The following is a 21858-nucleotide window of genomic DNA, read 5'->3' on the forward strand; positions in this document are numbered from 1 at the left end:
AAAAGACTTTCAGCTGTAATTGCTTCCGAAGGGACCAAAATAACTAGTTTACTTAAACTTGTAAAAGGACAAGAATGCTGAGCCAATCTTGGGATTTTTTGTTCAGTTTAACTGTTTGAATCTTAGCTTATTTATTTGGTGGTGGCCTTCTAATTTCATGATAGTGATCATGATTGACTATAGCTGCTAACTTCTCTTTGCTTATATAAATAGAGCTAGTTTGACTTCACAAATTACAAGGTTAAATTACAAAACAGTTTATTCATTTGAGTGATCTACAAATGGTCTAAATTGCTGTTTTCAACAGATTTGTGGAGATTTTATTTTATTTTCTATTTATTTATGCATTTCCTCCCCAGTTTAGAATAGTCCATTTGTCTTCCGCTGCTGGGGGATCCCCGATTGCAGTCAAGGTGGGTATATTGCTGCTCACGCCCTTAGCGGAACCCTTTGTCAGCTATGCATTCTGCACAGGCGCCTCTCTACCTGTCGATCAGGGTCCTTACACAGCATTTTGAAGACCCCACCCACATAGTCCGGTCATCCCGCCCTAGCAGAACCATGTCTGCTGCAGACACTGCAAATTATGCCCGCTAGATGGCGCCCAGCCGACCGGTGGCCACGCCAAGTTTCAAACCAAGGAGTTCAGAATCTCGGCGCTGGTGTGCTAGCGGAATATCCCGCTGTGCCACCTGGGCACCAGATTTGAGCAGGTTTTGTCACACTATTAGAAAACCAATTAGCTTAAAAAGCAAAATACTTAAGTTTAAAGTTTATTTTAAAACAAAATATATGTTTGTCATTTAGTTACATAATGGAGGATAGTACAGGAATCTCAGTCAGGTAGGGGTCTGCAGTGGTGAGGAGTGATTTTATCTGGCTAATATAATACATCTAAAGTGGGAGATAAAAGGAAAAATGGAAGAAAAAATCAATGTCTGGAGGACTATTAATAAAGTTTTAGAGCACCTTGTGAGATGAACAGGAATGGAACATGGAAAAAAGAGCTAGCGTTGGTATAGGACTGCACCAATTCACTGTGTGGCTGTACATGAGCGCACATAATCCAAATGTAATCCACAATCACTTCAGTAATCAGTAACACTTGGCAGATAAATGTGGCAGATAAAGTCTTCAGCTAGACTGCACTCCAGTATACAAACGAAGGTCCATAAAGACATGACTGAATGCTAGTGGCCTGCACAGGGCCCTGACCTCTTTTTAACACTTGAAATGAACTATGAACCCTTCCTTTTCATCCAACATCAGTGATTATAACACAAAAGACTCTTTTCAATGAATGAGCACAATTGCCACAGACAAAACCTTATGGAAAGCTTTTCCAGAAGAATAGAGGTTATTACATCAAAAAAGGGGCTGGGAGACTACATACACTGCTGCCCTTGGTCGAGTTTCCACAAACTATTGGCCATGTAGTGCACCTCAAAATATCTAATTTATTTGCATTTTTATGGTTTTAATTTAATTTTAATTGGTATTTACACAGTACAAAATAACTGGGTTTTAAACATAGTCATGTGAAAAAGTTAGGACACCCCATGAGAACCTTTGTTTTGTTGAACATATTTAAACATATGAACAATTTGAACAGTGCTAAGAGATTGAGCTTATATAACTAAACATAAATAAAAATTACTTTTAAACAAAAAAGTTGTAAAATGTAATGAACAAAAATGGAAATTGATTGTGAGGAAAAAGTTAGGACACCCCCACATTTATTACTACTTAAAATGTCTAAAATTGGAATTCGGTGTACCACATCAGCTGCAATGATTAGACCATTGTAAAAGGACATTGGAGTTTTATTTAAACCTCAGACATTAGTTTGGTTTGCTCTTGATTGTTGAAGTGAGTGTTATCACCATGATGACATAGGCCTTCTCTCTGAGGCCTTCAGAAAGAAGGTTGTAGATGGATATGAGTCTGCGAAGGGATCTAAAAAGATCTCAAAACAATTAGAAATCAGCCATTCCGCTGTCTGGAAAATAATTTACTAGTGGTGAACATTTAAAACAACTGCCAACATGGCCAGGTCAGGCAGTCCTAGCAAGTTCAGCCCAAGAGCAGACCGCAAGGTGCGTAAAGAAGTCTCCAATAATCCTACAATGTCATCACGGGACCTACAGCTAGCTCTTGCCACAGTTGATGTCAAGGTACATGCATCTACCATCAGAAAGAGACTGCACAAGTTTGATTTTCATGGAAGGTGTGCAAGGAGGAAACATCAGTCATCATTTGTCAAAAAAAAAAACATCATGGCAAGACTAAAGTTTACCAGAGAACACCTAGACAAAGACCAGGACTTCTGGAACAATGTGCTTTGGACAGATGAATCCAAACCTGAATTATTTGGGCACAGTAACAGAAGACATGTTTGGCGCAAACCAAACACAGCATTTGAGCACAAGAACCTCATACCAACTGTGAAGCATGGAGGTGGAAATGTCATGGTTTGGGGCTGCTTTACAGCAGCAGGGCCTGGCAAGCTCTCCATTATAAAATCCGTGATGAAATCTTCACTGTATCAGAGGGTGCTTGAGGAAAATGTAAGACCATCTGTCCAAAAACTGAAGCGGAGGTGGACCATGCAACATGCCAACAACCCAAAACATTCCAGTAAATCCACCAAGGAATGGCTCAAAAGAAAGAAATGGAGAGTTCTGTAATGGCCAAGTTACAACCCGGTTCCTAATCCTATTGAGATGCTGTGGGGTGATTTAAAACGGGCTGTGCATGCAAGAAACCCCTCAAACCTCACACAGCTGAAGAAATTCTGCATGGAAGAGTGGGAAAAACTTTCTCACAGTTGATGTCAGAGACTGGTAGATGGTTATAGGAAAGGCCTAATTGAGATTATTTCAACCAAAGGGGGAAATACCAGCCATTAGGGCATAGGGTGTCCTAACTTTTTCCTCACAATCAATTTCCATTTTTGTCCATTACATTTTACAACTTGTGTTTAAAAGTCATTTTTTCAGTTTTATTTGTTTAGTTATATAAACTCCATCTCTCAGTATTGTTCAAATGAAGCTCAAATGTTCATATGCTTAAATATGTTCAAAAAGACAAAGGTTCTCATGGGGTGTCCTAACTTTTTCACATGACTGTAGCTAAATTAACATGTTTAACTTTAAACTTGTAACTTGTAAAGGGTGCTGAAGCTTTGCATGTAACTATATATCTAGAAAAACACTTCTGACTACAAGTACCGTTGCAAGTAAGATCAGCCAAACAGAACTGAGCATAGGAAGGAGTTTATCCTGTGTAATGATTCATTTACAGTGCTTATGTGGCACATTGAAAAAGATGCATCTAAAAACTCAACATCTATCAGAGGAGATATTTAAGTGAGCATTTTTACTCTCTGTGCCAGATGTGTGTGTATAATACAGTCATTTTGCTAGCAGATTAATCTTATTTTACCTAAAATGCAGTTCATATATTTTGCTAGAACTGCTCCTTCCGTTTTTTTCTCTTGCATTGCACACCATTCTCTCCCCAGGTATCAAAATCCCAAAGGTTTTAGTATAAACATTGATCTCCTTTTAAAGGAGGCGGCTGAAGTGTCTTTGTTCCACCCCATTACTTTCAGTAAGAAGCTGAGACTCATTTCTTTTTGTTTACTGCCTTTATGTTTTACTAGCTCATGTAGACCCAAGACAGCACTACAGCAGCAACAAAACTATAAATAAATGAAAATGCATTCAGCTAAAATGATGGCATGTTTTACTAGCTATTAATTAAGTTCGTCTGTTTATGGTGCATTTGCTTCCACCCAAACATTCCTTTCTGATCTTTTGCAGTTTTGCAGATCTCTTATGATGGTAGATAATGACGTCTGGGGACTCTTTGCAAAAGCTGGCAATGAATTGCACTAAAGATAATTCCCACAGACTTTGTAAAGTCTGTTCTTGTTGCACCCTAAATGTAAATCTTTATTACAGCATATAGCCAAAAGTATGTAGACATCCCTCATCATTTAGTTTCGGTGTTGTAGCCAAACCAATTACAAACAGGTGTATACAATCAGTGATATAAAACAAATTATTTGCTTCCAGATTTGAAGCAACATTTTGGGTGAAGGCCCGTTCTTGTTCTAGCATGGTAGTGTTAGGCTCATAAAGACATGGTTGGATAAATTTGGTGTTGGTGAATTTTGCATTCAGCAGATGCTCTTATATAGAGCGACTTACAGAAGTGCTATTTCAATGAACATTTCCATACCCTAAAAACACATCTAAAAGCACATGTCTGCTGAAACCACATAGAAACAAGAATATAAAGTTAGAATAAAAGTGGTTTTCATAAGGGAACAGTATTATAAGTAATTATTGTTATCAGTATTTATTATTAAGTACAAGGTTAGAGTAGAATGTCTAACAAGCTCATTGGAAGGTGTCCACAAACCTTTGGTCATATACAATGTATTACACTTTAAAAGTGCATAAAACAACTAGATTGGGAGACAATTAGGGTGAAAAAGCCAATAAAATAGCTGTATTTATAAAAAAGGTGAATCTGTTTTTCTTGCTGTTCGTCCCACACAGGGCTTTCTGAAGAGTGAGCGTGTGGCACGAATGGTACAGGGCGGAGGCTGCTCAGCCAGTGATTTCCGTGAGGTCTTTAAGAAGAACATCGAACGCCGTGTGCGCAGCCTGCCCGAAATTGATGGCCTGAGCAAGGAGACTGTGCTGAGCTCCTGGATTACCAAGTATGATGCCATTTTTAAGGGAGAAGAGGACCAACGGCGGTCTCAGGGACGCATGCCCTTCAGTGCAATATCTGAGCTCATCCTCAGTAAAGAGCAGCTCTACGAAATGTTTCAGCAAATTCTGGGCATCAAAAAGTTTGAACACCAGCTGCTTTATAATGCCTGTCAGGTAAGAGATATATAAACGTTACTTAGGTTGTATGCACTGTTACCAACAGCATTTACCTACTGTCCCAACTTTTTTAGAACTGGTTTTGTGAAAAGAGACACACTAAAGGTACAAAAGATGTATTCTTGAGAGTACCAACCCAGATTTTTATGTTTGTATTAATTGTTTGTCATTAATTTGATTTAGAAATGTAGTTTAAGTGACACACTAGCACAGCTTATAGAGTATGTGACCCACAGCAACATACCATAATTCCTGAGAACCCGGGCTCCTCCAAAAACATATAGATGGCAGCTTGGCAGTTCAGTAAGTATAATTGAAGAGGTGAATGTGTTGAGCCATGTGCACGTCAGATTAATACCCTGTCCAGGCTTTGTGGCACTGAACCCTTTGACACACCAACCAGCATGAAGCAGTTAGTAAAAATAAATTAATTCATGAAATTCAATTAAAGGGAGGTTTTTTGTACAAAAAAATTGTGAAATGGGATACAAAGAGGATTCTGTGATTTGTTAATTTTCTGTTTATTATCTGTAATATCTTTCTATAATATCTTTATTTAACTGGCAAAAGTAGAAAAAGAAAAGATCTCATTGCATTTTATAAATATAAACACATTTAGATTGTGATGCCTGAAACACACTCCAAAAAGATGGGACAGAGGTTTTTTTTACTTCTGTGCTTCATCACCTTCCCTATTAATAAAACTTTTTAATGGTTTGGGAAATGAGGACACTGATTGTTGCAGTTTTGCAAGTGGATTTTTTCACCATTTTTGCTTGATACTAGATTTTAGCTGCTCAACAGTCAGTGGTTACCATTGTTTGATTCTCCTCTTGCTACAACCATACATTTTTAATAGAAGATAGATCTAGACTGCAGGCAGGGCAGTCAAGCACATGCATACTGTGCCTACAATGTCAGGCCTGGTATCACCTTGTTGAAATAATCATGGACTTCCCAGGAAAAGATGTCAATGGCAGCATGTGTCTCTCTAAAATCCCAATATACACTTTCACATGATTGGTACCTTCACTTATGCCATGAGCACTGATGTACCCCGTAGTATGACAGTTGTTGGCTTTTGCATGGTCTTTGGCACAGATAACTTGATATTAATTTTTCCTGAAAACAAGTTTAACTGTGGACTCATCTGACCACAGCACACATTTCCATCTGAGATGAGTTCTGGCCCAAAAATAGTGGTCTCCGGCTTTGCCCTACACTGACTGATATCTCTTCAAATTTCCTGAATCTTTTTGCAATGTTAGAAGGTAAATGGTGAAAGATAACATTATTTGTAATCTTGCATTAAGAAATGTTCTTTTTTACTTAATTGATTCTCTCCTGAGGTTTGGCACAAAGTGGTGAGCCACAGACCCTCATTGATTGTTTGTTGGAACCTCCTTTTTTACCCAATCGTGATACCTCACCTGTTACCAATTCACCTTCTTATTGTGAAACACTGCAACTTTAATATTTTTACTCTGATTTTGCTTCTACCCCAGTGTGTTAAATTCTAAATGTGTTGAAATTTATTTAAACTTAAATACCTTTCTAAAAATAAAGAGGAAAAGTGCTGCTTTTCAGCATTCAAGCATATCAACCCAAAATAATTCTTCTTTCCAGCTTTTTTCTGGAGCTCCTGACACAGGTCCTTACACACCAAGACAGAAAGAGGAACAGGAAAAAAGAGAGTTATGTGGCATTAATTAGCACCGCTGATTTACCCCCCTCACTACATTTACATCTGCGGCATTTAGAGGACGCTTTTATCCAAAGCGACTTACAACTATGACTGAATACAGTGAGCAATCGTTGGTTAAGGGCCTTGTTCAGGGGCCCAACAGTGGTAACTTGGCAGTGGTGGGGCTTGAACCAGCAACCTTCTGATTACTAGTCCAGCACCTTAACCACTGAGCTACCACTGTCCACTAATTAACCCTTTTACTCCTCCTCTAACCTGCCTCCTGCCACAGCTCACGCACAGACCACATCCCTGCTACACCTTTTATATAAAAGTATACTGTTAAATTAGCCCAACTAATAATGCAATAGTTTATAATATACACCAAGAGTCTAACCATGTCTTATTTTGCTCAGTTAGCAGCTCAGGCTGGGTGGTAACTGAACTGCTCTTGCTATTTCACACAACCTTGTGGATAGCTGCTCAGAGAGTATGACACGTCAAAGGCTATTAAATATCAAGCCAACACAAGGAGAAAAACGCATTTTTGATAGAGCTCTGCAGGAATCGGCCACTGGTCAATTAAAAAATGTGGGAGGAGACGTGAGCCAGCTTGCAATCTTCTATGATCTTTCTCAGCCAGTGTGGGTGTCATGGAGGTTGCAATGAAGATGCAATGGGAAATATCTAACATGGAAGAAAAGAGACAATATGCAAAAATAAGTTAGTAAATAAATAAATGCACCAAATTAAGCTACTGATAGATAATATTAGTAACAGTGGTAGGTTTTTGCAGGGTGTTATCATTGGCTGCCAGAGCAGTTCTAATGCACCCTGGTATTTTAAAAGTCTGTAAAACTGTACTGAAGATATGACCAGTCACATTGGGATTTAAAGAAAAAAAATTATTATAAAGAAATGGTGAACAGTCAGAATGACACAGCCACCATATTTATTTTAATGAACTTCCCATCTGTAGTCTCATGCCCTTTTTCCTAATTAGCTGGTGCCAGGCAGTTTGGCCCAAACACCACCCTCTTTAAAGGTATTTCATAAAGGTCAGGATATGTTAAAGAAATAATCACCTTGCTCTTGTGTGTTATCTGCTGTAAACCTTTCATAGAGGAAGCAGTGTTGAAAGAGATATGGTAGAAGTTCTGTGGGTACCTCAGCCTTTACTGCAATTATTCTTAGAAAATTAATGCAATTACAAGTGTGGTCTGGTAGTTGTAGGAGTGAAAGTTATCCAGCTGTGATGGGTGGAAAATAGAAGTATAAACACAAACCGGGTTTCCATCCAAACGTTTCGCAAGTGTAATGCGCATTTCCGAAATATCGGCAGGAAAAAAAGCGAAAAATGTCGTGTTTCCATCAACTACAGTTATGCGTAAAAATCTTTACATGACGTGTCAACGCGCTTCAGAGAAACGAGCAAGATGGAGAGATTTAATTTGGTTTTTGCTTTAAGTAGAATTATATTTACAACCATTTGCCATCTTTTTATGGTTATGTTGTTTGCAGCTAAGAGACGTCGGGCAGAACGAGCAATGGCCCATCTAATGTGGGCTCAAGTCTCCGTGCCACGGCGGCGTTCACCTCGCATCTGAGAATAAACGCACTAAACAATTTTGGGAGCACATTGTGCAGAACCATTTTTCAGATGAACTTTGGATCAAGAATTTCAGAATGTCAAAATCAGCCTTTGATAAGCTATGCACCATGATCGGGTCATCTGTAGAGCCAAAAGATTACAGTCACCGGCCACCCGTGCCAACTGAAAAGAGAATTGCTATTGCCTTGTACAAGCTGGCCACTTGTGCGGAGTACATGGTAGTGGGCGAGGCGTTCGGCGTAAGCGTAACAACAGTTCACCGTAGTGTATACGCTGTATGCCAAGCAATAACATCAAAGCTAATGAAACATTACGTCGTATTACTAAATGTGCAGGAGGAAGAAGAAATAGTACAGCGTAATTATGCAACGCACCACATACCACAGGTGTACGGTGACTTAAAGCTTGAAACGTCATCGTTTATTCGCAAAACCCGTTTCCATCCCCTTTTCTCTCATTTCGGCGATGCGATATTTTAACTTTTCCACCTCGTTCAATCGTGAACTTTTTTTGCGATATTTGGGTCTTTTTTCGAAACCCAGGTTTTTTAATCCGCATTTTCAAAATTCGCAAAAAGTTGGTGGATGGAAAACCATCTACAGGGTCCAGTTAGCCCTGTAATTTCACCATATACCTCCACAGGCTTTACCTTTAAGAAAAGAACTGCTCATAATTAAGGACATGTGGTAAAGCTCATCATAACTAGCTTCTGTTCTCAGCAACAGCTGGAAAAATTCTGAAGGGAAATCTTAGCTTTTTAGATCGTTTCACTTTTAGATAGGATGATAACCTTAAACATTAGGCAATTGGTGGAATGATACCTGATCTGACATGCAGTATTCATATTTGGATGACAAGACTGAAGGTAAAAAGCACCTAAAACGAGTAGTGACAGATAAAGTCATCATATACATCTGTAAGAACCGTAGACATAATGAAGTATGCTGAAGCTCACAGCTGATCTTTTATGACATGTAAGGCAGGTCCAGAATTGTCGATATACACCAATCAGCCATAACATTAAAACCACCTCATAGTTTCTCTACACACTGTCCATTTTATCAGCTCCACTTACCATATAGAAGCACTTTGTAGTTCTACAATTACTGACTGTAGTCCATCTATTTCTGTACATATCTTTTTAGCCTGCTTTCACCCTGTTCTTTAATGGTCAGGACCACCACAGGACCACCACAGAGCAGGTATTATTTAGGTAGTGGATCATTCTCAGCAATGGAGTGACAATGACATAGTGGTGATGTGTTAGTGTGTGTTGTGCTGGTATGAGTGGATCAGACACAGCAGCGCTGCTGGAGTTTTTTAAATACTGTGTCCACTTACTGTCCACTCTATTACACACTCCTACCTAGTTGGTCCACCTTGTAGATGTAAAGTCAGAGACGATTGCTCATCTTTTGCTGCTGTTTGAGTTGCTCATATTCTAGACCTTCATCAGTGGCCACGGGGTGCTGTTAGCTGGATATTTTTGGTTGGTGGAGTATTCTCAGTCCATCAGTGACAGTGAGGTGCTTAAGAACTCCATCAGCATTGCTGTGTAAAAAGGTATGTAGAGAAACAGATAGACTACAGTCAGTAATTGTAGAACTACAAAATGTAATTCTCTGGCTCTTAAAATTTTGCGATGACGCTTAACAGCCATGGGCTTCAAAGATCAAGCTTACTGATTCATTCAAATACGAGAATGCTAGCTTGCAGCTTCCACTGTCCAAATGTTGTTTAGAAGATAAGATCTTAAAGACCAAGTAAACTTCCAGAAATGTTCTTGTGCTAGCCAGAAAGACAAAGCAAAACTTTACTATGGTAACAAAGATTTAGCTGACACAGTTGTTGGTGCACCATTCTACAAAATACTGTATATTCAACAGTCAACTGTGATCTTATTACAGAAGCATCTAGAAAAGCCAGTGGCAATAAACTAAATATGGACTGATGAAGTATAATATAGTCTGATTTGGAGGTTAAAGAGCACCAGTTAATTAAAAAACTGCTACCTGGTAAACATTGTGGTAGATCTACTATTAGACTACTTGATGCCAGCTAGCGCTTTTTGAATGGCCGTTATAGTCCTCAGACTGGAAAATCGATGGAAATCCGTGGGTAGATCTAAAACATGCTGTCTGTGCAAGACTGTCCAAAATATCTTGGAACTAAGGATATTTTGCAAGTACAGTGGGTGTACATTTTTAAAACAAGAATGGAAAAACTACAAACTAGCTACAAAAAGCGGAGCGGTGTCCAGTCTTACATGTAATTACATTGCAAGACAATCTACTAACACTACAGATAAGTGTTATAAAACCAATACTGAAAATGTATTTTTACTCTTTGTCTGAAGCAGAATGGATGCCATTGAAAGTTTTAATACTCTGGAAGCTTTATAGACTTTTGAAAGGGCTATAAACTTGTAACCATGGTAACCCTTTGCCTTAGATACACTTGTCTGCTATGAAACATCGCCAACATAAAATGACATGTAGCAAACCACTGTCAGACAGAACAGCTTAATATACAAACAAATCATTTGAATAGATAACATTAAACAAGTTTATATTGGTTTAGTTTTTCCACTACATCCAGTGCATGGACTGTTTGGTACTTATTTGAGTGAGCATTCCAGACTGCATCGATTTGACATACTTCCTTCTGCATAGTGTGTTTAAAACAATAACAATACAATGGGTCTGTTTGAAAACCAAGTAATCTACTTTGCTGTGTTCTGCCTAAATAGGCAGCTGCCTCAGTAGAGAGGATTCTAATAAGTCATCGACTTATAAGTCAGGTTATTCGGACACGCTACTAGTCACCAGCTCTAGAAAATCATAAAAATGGTAGTAGGAAGAATCCTTAGCCCATGCCACATTATATGACTTCCTACATCACCAAATAGTGAGTTGCTATACATGTATTTATGACCCATCAGATTTATCCTATTTTTAGAAAACTCATGTTTTAATAATAACTTTAATTAACAGTGGCAGTTTGATGAATATTTATGAATCCTTTTTTTAAGAAGGTGTAATATAAAGACTATTTCATCACGTAGTAGAGTATTAAAAACTCAACCCATTGCAAAAATTTATGGAATCACCATACATGGAGCATATTTGCCCCATCTTGTTTATCTGCAGTATTTAAACAATCATGACTGATTTAATTCATGTTTAATAACTGAACATTTAAAATAGTTGACTTCATGGCATAGTTTTTTTTCAGATCAAGTAAACAAAAAACATTAAATAATCAGCTTTTATTTTGCGTTTCTAAAACCAGCACACGTCTGCAACTGCAAATCAATGTGCAGTTTAAAGGGAGTGCTTACAAAATGTAAAGAGCTGTTGGTCTGTGAGGGTGGATGTTTGCTGCGGAGGAAGTTACAATGGGAAGTTACAAAATTGTATGGCAATCAATGACAAGTCTCCTCAAAGATAAACATGATTTGGAAAAAACAATGGCATTAATTAAAATACATTTTACAAAAATAGATTTTTTTTTTTTTCATATCTGGGATTTGTTTATTTGCTTTGAAGTATAAAGTGTGGTGATTCAATTTCCATGACAGTTTTTGCAGTAAACTATTTGTTATTCCACAAACATTCTACTATTTGTTTTAATTGTTTATAACTAAGACCCTACCTAATTTACAGCCGTGAAAATCGTGTCGTGGACCGTGTAATGAGCCGTCTTCCGTGAAATGAGCAGTTTCCTGTGTAATATGCGATTTGCTCTAAAAGTCAAAATTAACATTTTCCATTCACGTAGTGTATGAAATATGAGGCCCAATATGAGGCAATTCTAGCAATCATACGGTAATTACATTAGTGTAACAGATTTTTCGTGTTGTACTGTTCCGACTGACGCTGTGTCCGAAATTGCACACTTCCATACTAAACAGTACGCGAAAGCAGTATGCAAGAGTGGGTAGTGTGTCCGAATACTAGTACGCGAAAAGTACCCGGACGACCTACTGCGGTAGTTTGTGTACAGTTTATTTATTTCTTTATAAATGCAGTGAACTATTAAAATGCTTAGTACTAAAAATCGGTTAGAGATAATGTTCAAGATGACGAAGTCTAAAGCAGCTAAAAACACGACTCTGATAGTCGAGTTTGGAAAACTCCCAACCAATTCTGTAGATGCAGAGAATGTTGTGTCAAAACACGGACATTCATTTTTGAGAGAGTGCTATTAAGGTAGGCTGTGCTGTGTATTGTAGCTTCCATTGATTCTATAATTTAATTTGTGAGTTATTTAATGACTGCCGTGAAATGTGGTGCTGTTCTTTAAAAATCCGTGTAATCTGTGATTTTTGAAAAATGAGGTTCATGAAGTTAAGCACATTTCCCCATGAATTTAGTAGGACCCTATTTATAACTGATTAAAATAACAAGGGTAGTAGTACAATTAAGTATTTCATTAACATCTGTGTTTTGTCTCTCTTTAATTCTTTATCATGACTATAGAGGGTAAGGAAGCTTTTTGAGTTTTGAGCAGTTGTGTTAATGATTTAAGCCACCGTATCAGAAATATGGCTTTTCTACAGCACTGTCAGCAGGCTAAAACTGATCTGGTTAGTGATTAATCAAGAGTGACACTTTGAGAAGCTGAATAAAGGGCTTTATGCTACAGTCTGCCTTTTGACTGACACTTCTATTAGCCTGGTCATATTAATTTAGAGTCATCCCTCAACTTTAATAAATAATAAACCTTAAAATGTTCAGCCCCTGCAGTATTTTTTATTGAGATAATGTGATTTATTTTGTTCAATTTTAACAGTTTGTTTCTTTCTTTTCCTCTGATGTACTTATCCAACAGCCAGTGTCTGATCTTCTGAGCCAGCAAAGTGAATACATTGCAGTGCAATTTCTTTAAATGCATGGCTAATGCAAGAAAACTGCAGCCTTTGGGAATGTGAGAGTGGAATATGAAGGCAAAGGGGGTCTGTAAGGAGGGTAAGTGACAGACACAGCAGGGAGGAAGGGCAGAAGAATGCTGACGGATACAGATGGATGCCAAAATGAAAGCCGAAAAAAAAGGTTCAGCTAAGTGTTTGTGTTCAAAGAAAATCGAGCATTTAAGCAACAAAAAACAGTCAAAACATCACACATTAAAAAGATGGAGACAAATATTAATACAAACAAGTAAAGACACTAAAACAGTAATACAATACTTTTTATTACTTATTTTAACTGCTGGTTTGGGTTGTGGCAGGTCCACTTTCACTGGACTATGTGTAAGTCAGAAATACCCTGGACAGGGCGCCAATTTATTTCATCCCCCAGACATGCCTGGCTAGCCTATAGCGAGTTTCATACCTAGATCTGTCAGGCTAGTGTAAGAGACTCAGTGCTCTATACCAATACAATAAAAATGCAAATTAACACACTGTTAAAAAGCTACATTAAATATCAAAATGAGATATTGTAGAAACACACACACACGCACACACACGAAAGTGATATTAATAGTGACGTTGCATCTGTTTGTTTGTTTATTAGCATTTTAACGTCATGTTTTACACTTTGGTTACATTCATGACAGGAACAGTAGTTACTCATTACACAAGATTCATCAGTTCACACAAGTTTATATCAAACACAGTCATGGACAATTTTGTATCTCCAATTCACCTCACTTGCATGTCTTTGGACTGTGGGAGGAAATCGGAGCACCCGGAGGAAACCCACGCAGACACGGGGAGAACATGCAAACTCCACACAGAAAGGACCCAGACTGCCCCACCTGTGGATCAAACCCAGGACCATCTTGCTGTGAGGCGACAATTCTACCGACTGAGCTACCGTGCCGCCTTAGTTGCATCTGTTACATATAATGAAAGACAAAAGTTTATAAACACTTGTAAGAAACATGTTTGTCATGCCGGTCATAGGATTTCAGATTTGAAAAAAAATTTGACATTTTGTAACATGCATAAAATACAAGAACCTGTAAAGAGTTATTTGACTGACAAAAGCACAAAGAAAAAATACCAATGAAAACATGTGAACTAATGTATTTATAGCACAAATTTAATCACAGGTTTCTATAGGGTGCAATGAGTTTGACAGGCTATGTAGCAAACAATGCGAGTAGCAAATAAAATAAACTGCAGACTGTGAAAATGAAATGAAAATGAAGTGAAAATAGTAACTAACAATTTAAACTATAATGGATTTAAAATGTAATTAATGTATTTGAGAAAACTCTAATGTGGACAACAGTTTTGGTACTTTTACACTAGAATCAAAGCATAATGTTCAAATTCAGTAAAATGGTGAAAACATGGTGCACTTTGGTAATTTGGTGAAAGATTTAATCTTTATCAAAGTTTAGCAGATTTAACCTCGATTAGTAAGATTCTACCTCTTAGTTTGCACTTTGCTTATTTTGACTTTATTTTATATTGCACAGTTAGCTTGGGGCCTACAGGCCAGTGTTTGTGTTTAAAGAAAAGATCAAGGTCCAATGAAATATTATTTTGTTGAGGGCACTACCTAGCAAAAATCTGACAGCCTTTCATTTGTGTAACCTGCTAGTTGGTAAATAATCAGAATGAGCCAACCTCTACACAGGTGCGCATCATGACTGAATGCATAAAAAACTTTCTTTTCATAAATCTAATTCTAAATCTGACCATGTGTCCAGCTGAGTCCCTCTATTCCTAACTTTCCTCATTCCTCGCACTTGTCATCATTTCCCTAATTAACTTGTTCATTCACTTTTGTACCCCGTCACCTTTTCATATCTCATTAACAAGAAGCAGCCAAGGCCAGTAGACAGATGAGCTAGCAGGAAGTGGTAATAATTAACAGTTCTCACTCTGTGATAATCATATTCCCTAACATGTCTGGGTATGACACCCAGATCTTTCATTTCCCATCATCCTGCCTTTAGGCTTAAAGGTTACATAAAAGGCACTAAAAATCCATTCTATTCTATTAAGGGCTTTGTTTGAATGCGTTTGCCAAATTTCATGGATAATGGCATGGGATGTTGGCATGACTTCATTACCAAATGTTATTATTATATTCCTGACCCTTGTTGTCATAGAAATTCTAGCCAAACCAGTGTAGAGTTAAATAGCTTGGTAACACAGCAACAAGGAAAACAGCTATAATTAGTGTGTATGTGTTTGGTGGGTAAGTAGATGTGTGGGTGGGCAAGTAATAATAGTAGAGGGGCAACCGTTTAATCCTGTGCAGTTTGGGGATCTAGAAATAACACCTTATTACTGTTTCTTTTTTTTTTCTTAGAGGTACTGTGGTTAATGTGTAGGGCAATAGGGTGGCAAAACTGGTATTATTGGTGGCAGTTGGCTGATTTAGTGCTTTGTAGATTCACCTTCTGTTTTACTTACAATCATCAGGTCATTTAAAGACACTCATTCCTAGTCTTTAGCCACTGTGTTGCTTTTTAATGGTGTGTTTAGGGTCATTGTCATATTGGAAAGTAAACCACCTCTTGATTCTTAACCAATTACCCTAAACCTAGCATGCCAATATTATCCCTCACATTGGGTTTAGTAGGTAGTGTTTCCTTGTTTTAACCTTTTGGACAATCTTTTCTGGCCATAAACTTTTCTCATAAGGTATTAGAATCTTACAATTGTTATTAAGTGCAGTTGAGACTCAGGGTGTTATTTTTTTAAATGTCTTCTATCCTGCTATACAGGCTAGCCTTGTGTGAGATTGTCACATGACCCGTCTCAGCCATAAAGACTTCTCTGATCAATAACCTCCCGGCCTAGTCATCTATTTTGAAGGACAACCTTACTTGGGCAAGGTGTTGGTGGTGCCTTACATCAGCCCAGTTCTTATTAGTTCTTTAAAGGATTATATGAATAGTTAAAGTCACTACAGTCTTTTTGCATTTATCTACCTTGGGCCATTCCGTAATTTTATATTTTCATTCGAGATAAATTCCTGGCTTTACAATGCACTACTAACTTAGTCATCAAAACCACACATTTTTCACCAATTTTTATTGTCATTTTTATGTTTAAAGTTACAATGTGTAAAAATCTAGATTTAATTTATTTACATTTTTCAGTGTATCGTGACAAAAAATTAAGAATTTTGACAGAGTATTATGACTTCCAAACACCCCTGCCCATAATTTTATTTAGGTTTTTAAATGCTTTATTTCAATTCATTACAATTTAATTACAAATAATTAAATAAATAACAACATATTATATATCCAGACATCCTGGAATTCAAGCTAGGTCACTGACTCCCTATAAGCTGATATTTATTCACACACATTATATACACCAGTGAGGCATAGCATTATGACCACCTCCTTGGTTCTACACTCACTGTCCATTTTATCAGCTCCACTTACCATATAGAAGCACTTTGTAGTTCTACAATTACTGACTGTAGTCCATCTATTTCTCTACATACTTTTGTAGCCCCCTTTCATGCACCACAGAGCAGGTATTATTTAGGTGGTGGATCATTCTCAGCACTGCAGTGACAATGACATGGTGGTGGTGTGTTAGTGTGTGTTGTGCTGGTATGATTGGATAAGACACAGCAGTGCTGATGGAGTTTTTAAACACCTCACTGTCACTGCTGGACTGAGAATAGTCCACCAACCAAAAATATCCAGCCAACAGCGCCCCATAGGCAGCGTCCAGTGACCACTGATGAAGGTCTAGAAGATGAGCAACTCAAACAGCAGCAATAGATGAGCGATCGTCTCTGACTCTACATCTACAAGGTGGACAAACTAGGTAGGAGTGTCTAATAGAGTGGACAGTGAGTGTGTCTGATCCACTCATACCAGCACAACACACGCTAACACACCACCACCATGTCATTGTCAGTGCAGGGCTGAGAATGATCCACCACCCAAATAATACCTGCTCTGTGGTAGTCCTTTGGGGGTTCTGACCATTGACCTCATGCTACTGTGTAGAGGAATAGTTGCAAATCTTTTTTTTTCAACCCATAAAAATAGCTGGATTACTCCATTTTCCTTAATGTGTCTTTTCAGAAATGTTATTGTTAGAGGTTTGAAAGAAATAGACTTTAGTAATGCATATGCTGTCCAGACTGAAGGGAAAATGACAGCACGCAGCCAGTCTACCAGAGACACAGCATGGTGGTAATCCTAATCATCAGGGAAATGAAGCAGATAGTCTGGAACACATAAATGTGCAGTTATCCCCCAGAGGTCCAAGAACCCAAAGCTGCATGCATAACCACAAGCTAAGCCAGCAACCAGAGCATCTGTAGCCTTCGGTATGTGTGTCATCCGGAGATTCGGAAACCATCATCTCATCAGCTCTCTGATCTAACCACCCATGCTCTAAAGGCATAGAAAATCCTCCAAATGTGATTTTTTTTTTTTGTGATTCATGAAGATGCCTTGGTGTAAGAATGTAAATGTTTTCTATAAATGTAAACAATACACTATGAGTGTGCAAGGATTGCTTTTGCTTTAAATGTCATATATTTTATCTGATCAAATACTTAGTTTAGATATAGTTTATACATACACAGTTTATAGGTATAAATGTACACCATGGATAAAAAAAAGTCTACACACCTACACACCCTGTTACAATGCCAGGTTTTTGTGATGTAAAAATGGCATGAAGATGAATCATTTCAGAATTTTCTCCACCTTTAATAGGGGGAAATAAAAATAACAAACAATAATGTAGTTGCATAAATATGCACACCGTTAAACTAATACTTTTAAATCACCTTTTAATTTTATGTCAGCATTCAGTTTTTTGGGGTAGAATTCTATATGAGCATGGCTTATCTTGACTTGCCAGTCATTGCAAAAGTGCTCCAAATCAGTCAGATTGTGGGGGCATCTTTTGTGCCAGGTCATCTCACAGATTGGATTCATGTCTGGACTCCTGAATCTTCTCTTGGAGAAGCCATTGTTTTGTTGATGTGGTGCTTTGAGTCATTGTTGTACTGAAATGTCTCTTCATCTTTAGCTTTTTAGCGGAGGCCTGAGGTTTTTGTGCCAAAATTGAATGATAAAAAAATAACTGTGTATACTGTTTATAATTCCCTTCACCTTGATTAAAGCTCTAGGTAAAGTTTTTATTTATATGTAATGAAATTGTAATGGAAGTTATATAAAACTTTTGAAAATCTAAAGAAAATTAGCTGAAAACCTTATTATGAGCAGAGGTGTTTAGAAAATGATTTTCTTAACATTCCTTACACTCATGTTACACTAATAAATGTTAACCAATTAAATCTGACCATTTTCAGTTATATTTTACACATTGTAACCCTAAATATCAAAATGAGAATTACATTATGAAAAATGATCATTAAAAAAAAAAAAAAAAAAGCAATGTACTTTGCAAGAAAATGTGATCAGCTCAGAGTTCACTACTAGTAATGCATTGTAAATCAAGAAATTTACCTCGATTGGTGGAAATATAACCTTATGGAATGGCCCAAATTGGGCAATAAATGAAATATTTTAATGACTAGTTATTGTATAAATAATATAATATTTAAAAAGTATAGAATAAGAATATTATTATATAGTATAATAGTATAAATAGATTGTATAGGATATTGTAAAGTATAAATAGGTCTAAAAATTAGGGCTGTCACACGATTACAAATTTTAATCGAGATTAATCGCGATTAAAGAACCAAATTAATTGCAATTAATTGCAAACTAATAACTAAGCAAAATGCAAGAACATGTTTACCAATAAAAACATTCATATAATTATGATAAAATGATTAAATCTATTTTTAGAAAGCCAGCCAATGCCTATATAGAGTTGTTAACAGCTACCCATCTTTCATCCAGTTATTTAAAATGAGTCTGTTCACATTATCTGACAAAAGTGAGGATCTTTTCCTGTTCATAACCCTGCCACTGAAAACAGGTGCTCATAAAATGAACCATTTCTAGATGCAACACCAGTGACGTAACTAGGAGCTCATGGGCCCCAGTGCAGAAAAAATGTTTGGGCCCCCTCAACAAATTGCATTTGCTGGTAGCTGATCAGAATGAATTAAAAGTACTTACTCAGAAGTTACACTTCAAGTCCAAATTCTTGGCTCTGGTATTTTTAATGCACAGTTTTAGTTATTTTAATTGTACTTAATGAAAATATTGTAATATAATAATAATGACCTGGCGAGTGCAGCCAGTGGCGGGGCAGTGAGGTGAGTGGCTGAGTTCATGGCGTGGAGGACTAGCCCAATATCCCCCCCCCCCCCCCCCCCGCCATGGGCCCCGGTGCACCTTACGACCCCCCCCCCCCCCCCATAGTTACGCACCTGTGCAACACGTACAACGTCCTGTCAACCCACATTGTTAACTATGTTAAAGTGTTAATACAGTCCATTGTGATCCATTTAACACCAGGTGTTTGTAATGTTCCGTGTACAGTCCATGGACTTTCCATTCAAATTCATCTGAAATAAAGTTAGACTGAGTTAATTAATGCAATTAACGACAGCCCTACTAATAATATAGTAATATTGTATAATAGTATAAATAGATTGTATAAGACATTGTATAGTATAAATAGGTCTAATCATATAATAATATAGATGTATACTGTTGTATAAATAAATACTAGTACTATAAATAGAACTAGTAACTATTCTTACAGTTGTTTAGAGAACGAGTAAGAATTGTGCTAGTTTAAAGTACTTTTTGCTTGTTTGATTAAATCCAAAGAACATAATTGCATGGTTTTGAAGTTGTTCGTCAACTATCAACCCCCTACCCCAGCAGCCACATAAATACACAACTGCCACTGTGCCACCAGCCCGAATCACCCACCCACCGTGACCTACTGCCTGCCTTGTGCTGCCCATCTACCCTGCAGTGTCCTCTTTTGTGAACGCCATTATATGGTCACTTTACTAATGGCAGCTACCTAACAGCTTTATGCCAATGTAATTGATATTGCTTTGAAGATATTACACCAAATTCTGAACCATTTGGGTATTACTGAATAAAATGACAAGAATGAAGTAATATTAATTGAGTGTCATATCTTGAAAATTGCATTTCATTTCTCACCAGCCTGCTATGTTAATAGAAGCTATTTGCTACCCTCTGTAATAATTGCCAGTAATTATGTTCTTAAAAAATGTTGGCTACTCATAAATAAATTGCTGGGAACTTAATGATGACTAATTTGCAAAGGATTAAGCTAACAGGCGCTGATGCAGTATGCATTACATGAGCAACGTTTCACAGTCTCTCCTGAATCCCCAATGGAACAAGTTCATTCAGACACCAACTCACTAAACAGTTTTCAGCTTAATACATCAATGTGGTCTCAAATTCTTATGTCTTTAAATGCAAGATGAAAATCATGATTGTCACTACAGGACATGATGCCTGTTGAACAACCGTTCTTGTTGTTTAGCCTGTTACATTGATCAGGATAATGTTTTGGTAAATATGCATTACCAAATGAGGATTAATGATGAGTGGTAAGCAATTTGATTAATTTGAATTTTGTTATAAAAGTGATATATGTACAATGAATAAACATAAATATAACCACTTTTGTTTTTAATTACACTAATCAGATAATTTATTTACTTAACTTATATTGTACATATATTTACTAGCCATTTTATGAGCCACACCTACCATATAGATTTCCTTTGTAGGCAAAGAAATACTGTACCCTATCCTCACTTGTGCACTTCGTCACTTTTCCCCACCTATCAGTGAAAGTGTTAATGCTTGAAGCAGAATAGTGGTCCAACCAAAAAGAAATGTTTTGCGTTTACAGCTTCAAACTATCTTTACTAAGAATAATTAGTGATTTTCAGCATTGTGGTTTTGACCCATTTATTAAGAACCATTTAATGATTTTTTTGTTGTGATTTAAGTGAGGAGATAGCCAATGCAAAAACATTTATCATCCTTTTTTGAAACCACTGGTTTTTTTTTTTTTTTTGACACTACGGCAAGTAGTTCAATACTGTGGCTAAAAAGCCACAAACAAAACGGAGACAAAAATATCTAAAAATATATACTGGCCAAAATAACAGAAAATAAAAACCAAGAAGAAAACCAAATCAAAACCCAAAGCCTAGCGTGAAGCCATTATTCAAAGCAGCAATGCCTAATGAGGTGCAGAGGCATTTGATTCATGGAATCAATACTATGTGTTTCCATGGCCCTGCTGGTTAGATTTATTTTAAGAAATGCACAATGAATGTTTATTGTCGTTTTTAAATTGGTAATATATTTTGTAAGAAAACCTTCTTTGTATGTATTTAATGCACATTGGAACAAAAATCTTACTATTATGAGAGTTTTGTTACTATTATGGTTTATTTCAGTGGCATTCTAAATTTGAACCATGAGTTTGAAAATCTTAGCAACAGCCCAAAAATCAGTTTGATTACTTTGTAATTAAAACCAATTATTTTAATAGAAGATGCCCAGACACATCTTTATTTGGATGTTTTTAGTATTGCAGTGTATGTGGAGATTCACATACTAAAGTACGTGTTTTAGTTCAATAAAATGTGTAGTTTGTTGTTATTGTGTTTCTCATGAACAAATAATGTTTTGTAAACTAATTAGCCACGTCTAAGCTTTGAGTGGCATTGATTATCTGTTTTAATTCCTTAATTACATGCCAGAAGTGGAATACTGATGCC

The 21858-nt window shown here is 37.1% G+C and overlaps 1 protein-coding gene across 3 annotated transcripts in view; it reads left to right on the plus strand.

Moving 5' to 3' along the window:
- Positions 1-4568: 4568 nt before the first annotated feature.
- Positions 4569-21858, plus strand: part of cadps2 (Ca++-dependent secretion activator 2) — a 146583-nt gene continuing 129293 nt past the window's right edge. For all 3 annotated transcript variants that reach the window (XM_062992326.1, XM_062992335.1, XM_062992332.1), the window contains exon 1: positions 4569-4901. In XM_062992326.1, the coding sequence (XP_062848396.1) occupies positions 4599-4901 (303 nt within the window). In that variant the 5' untranslated portion in view covers positions 4569-4598. The remainder of the gene's footprint in view (positions 4902-21858) is intronic.

Source organism: Trichomycterus rosablanca, chromosome 1, assembly GCF_030014385.1.
Source record: "Trichomycterus rosablanca isolate fTriRos1 chromosome 1, fTriRos1.hap1, whole genome shotgun sequence".
NCBI lineage: Eukaryota > Metazoa > Chordata > Actinopteri > Siluriformes > Trichomycteridae > Trichomycterus > Trichomycterus rosablanca.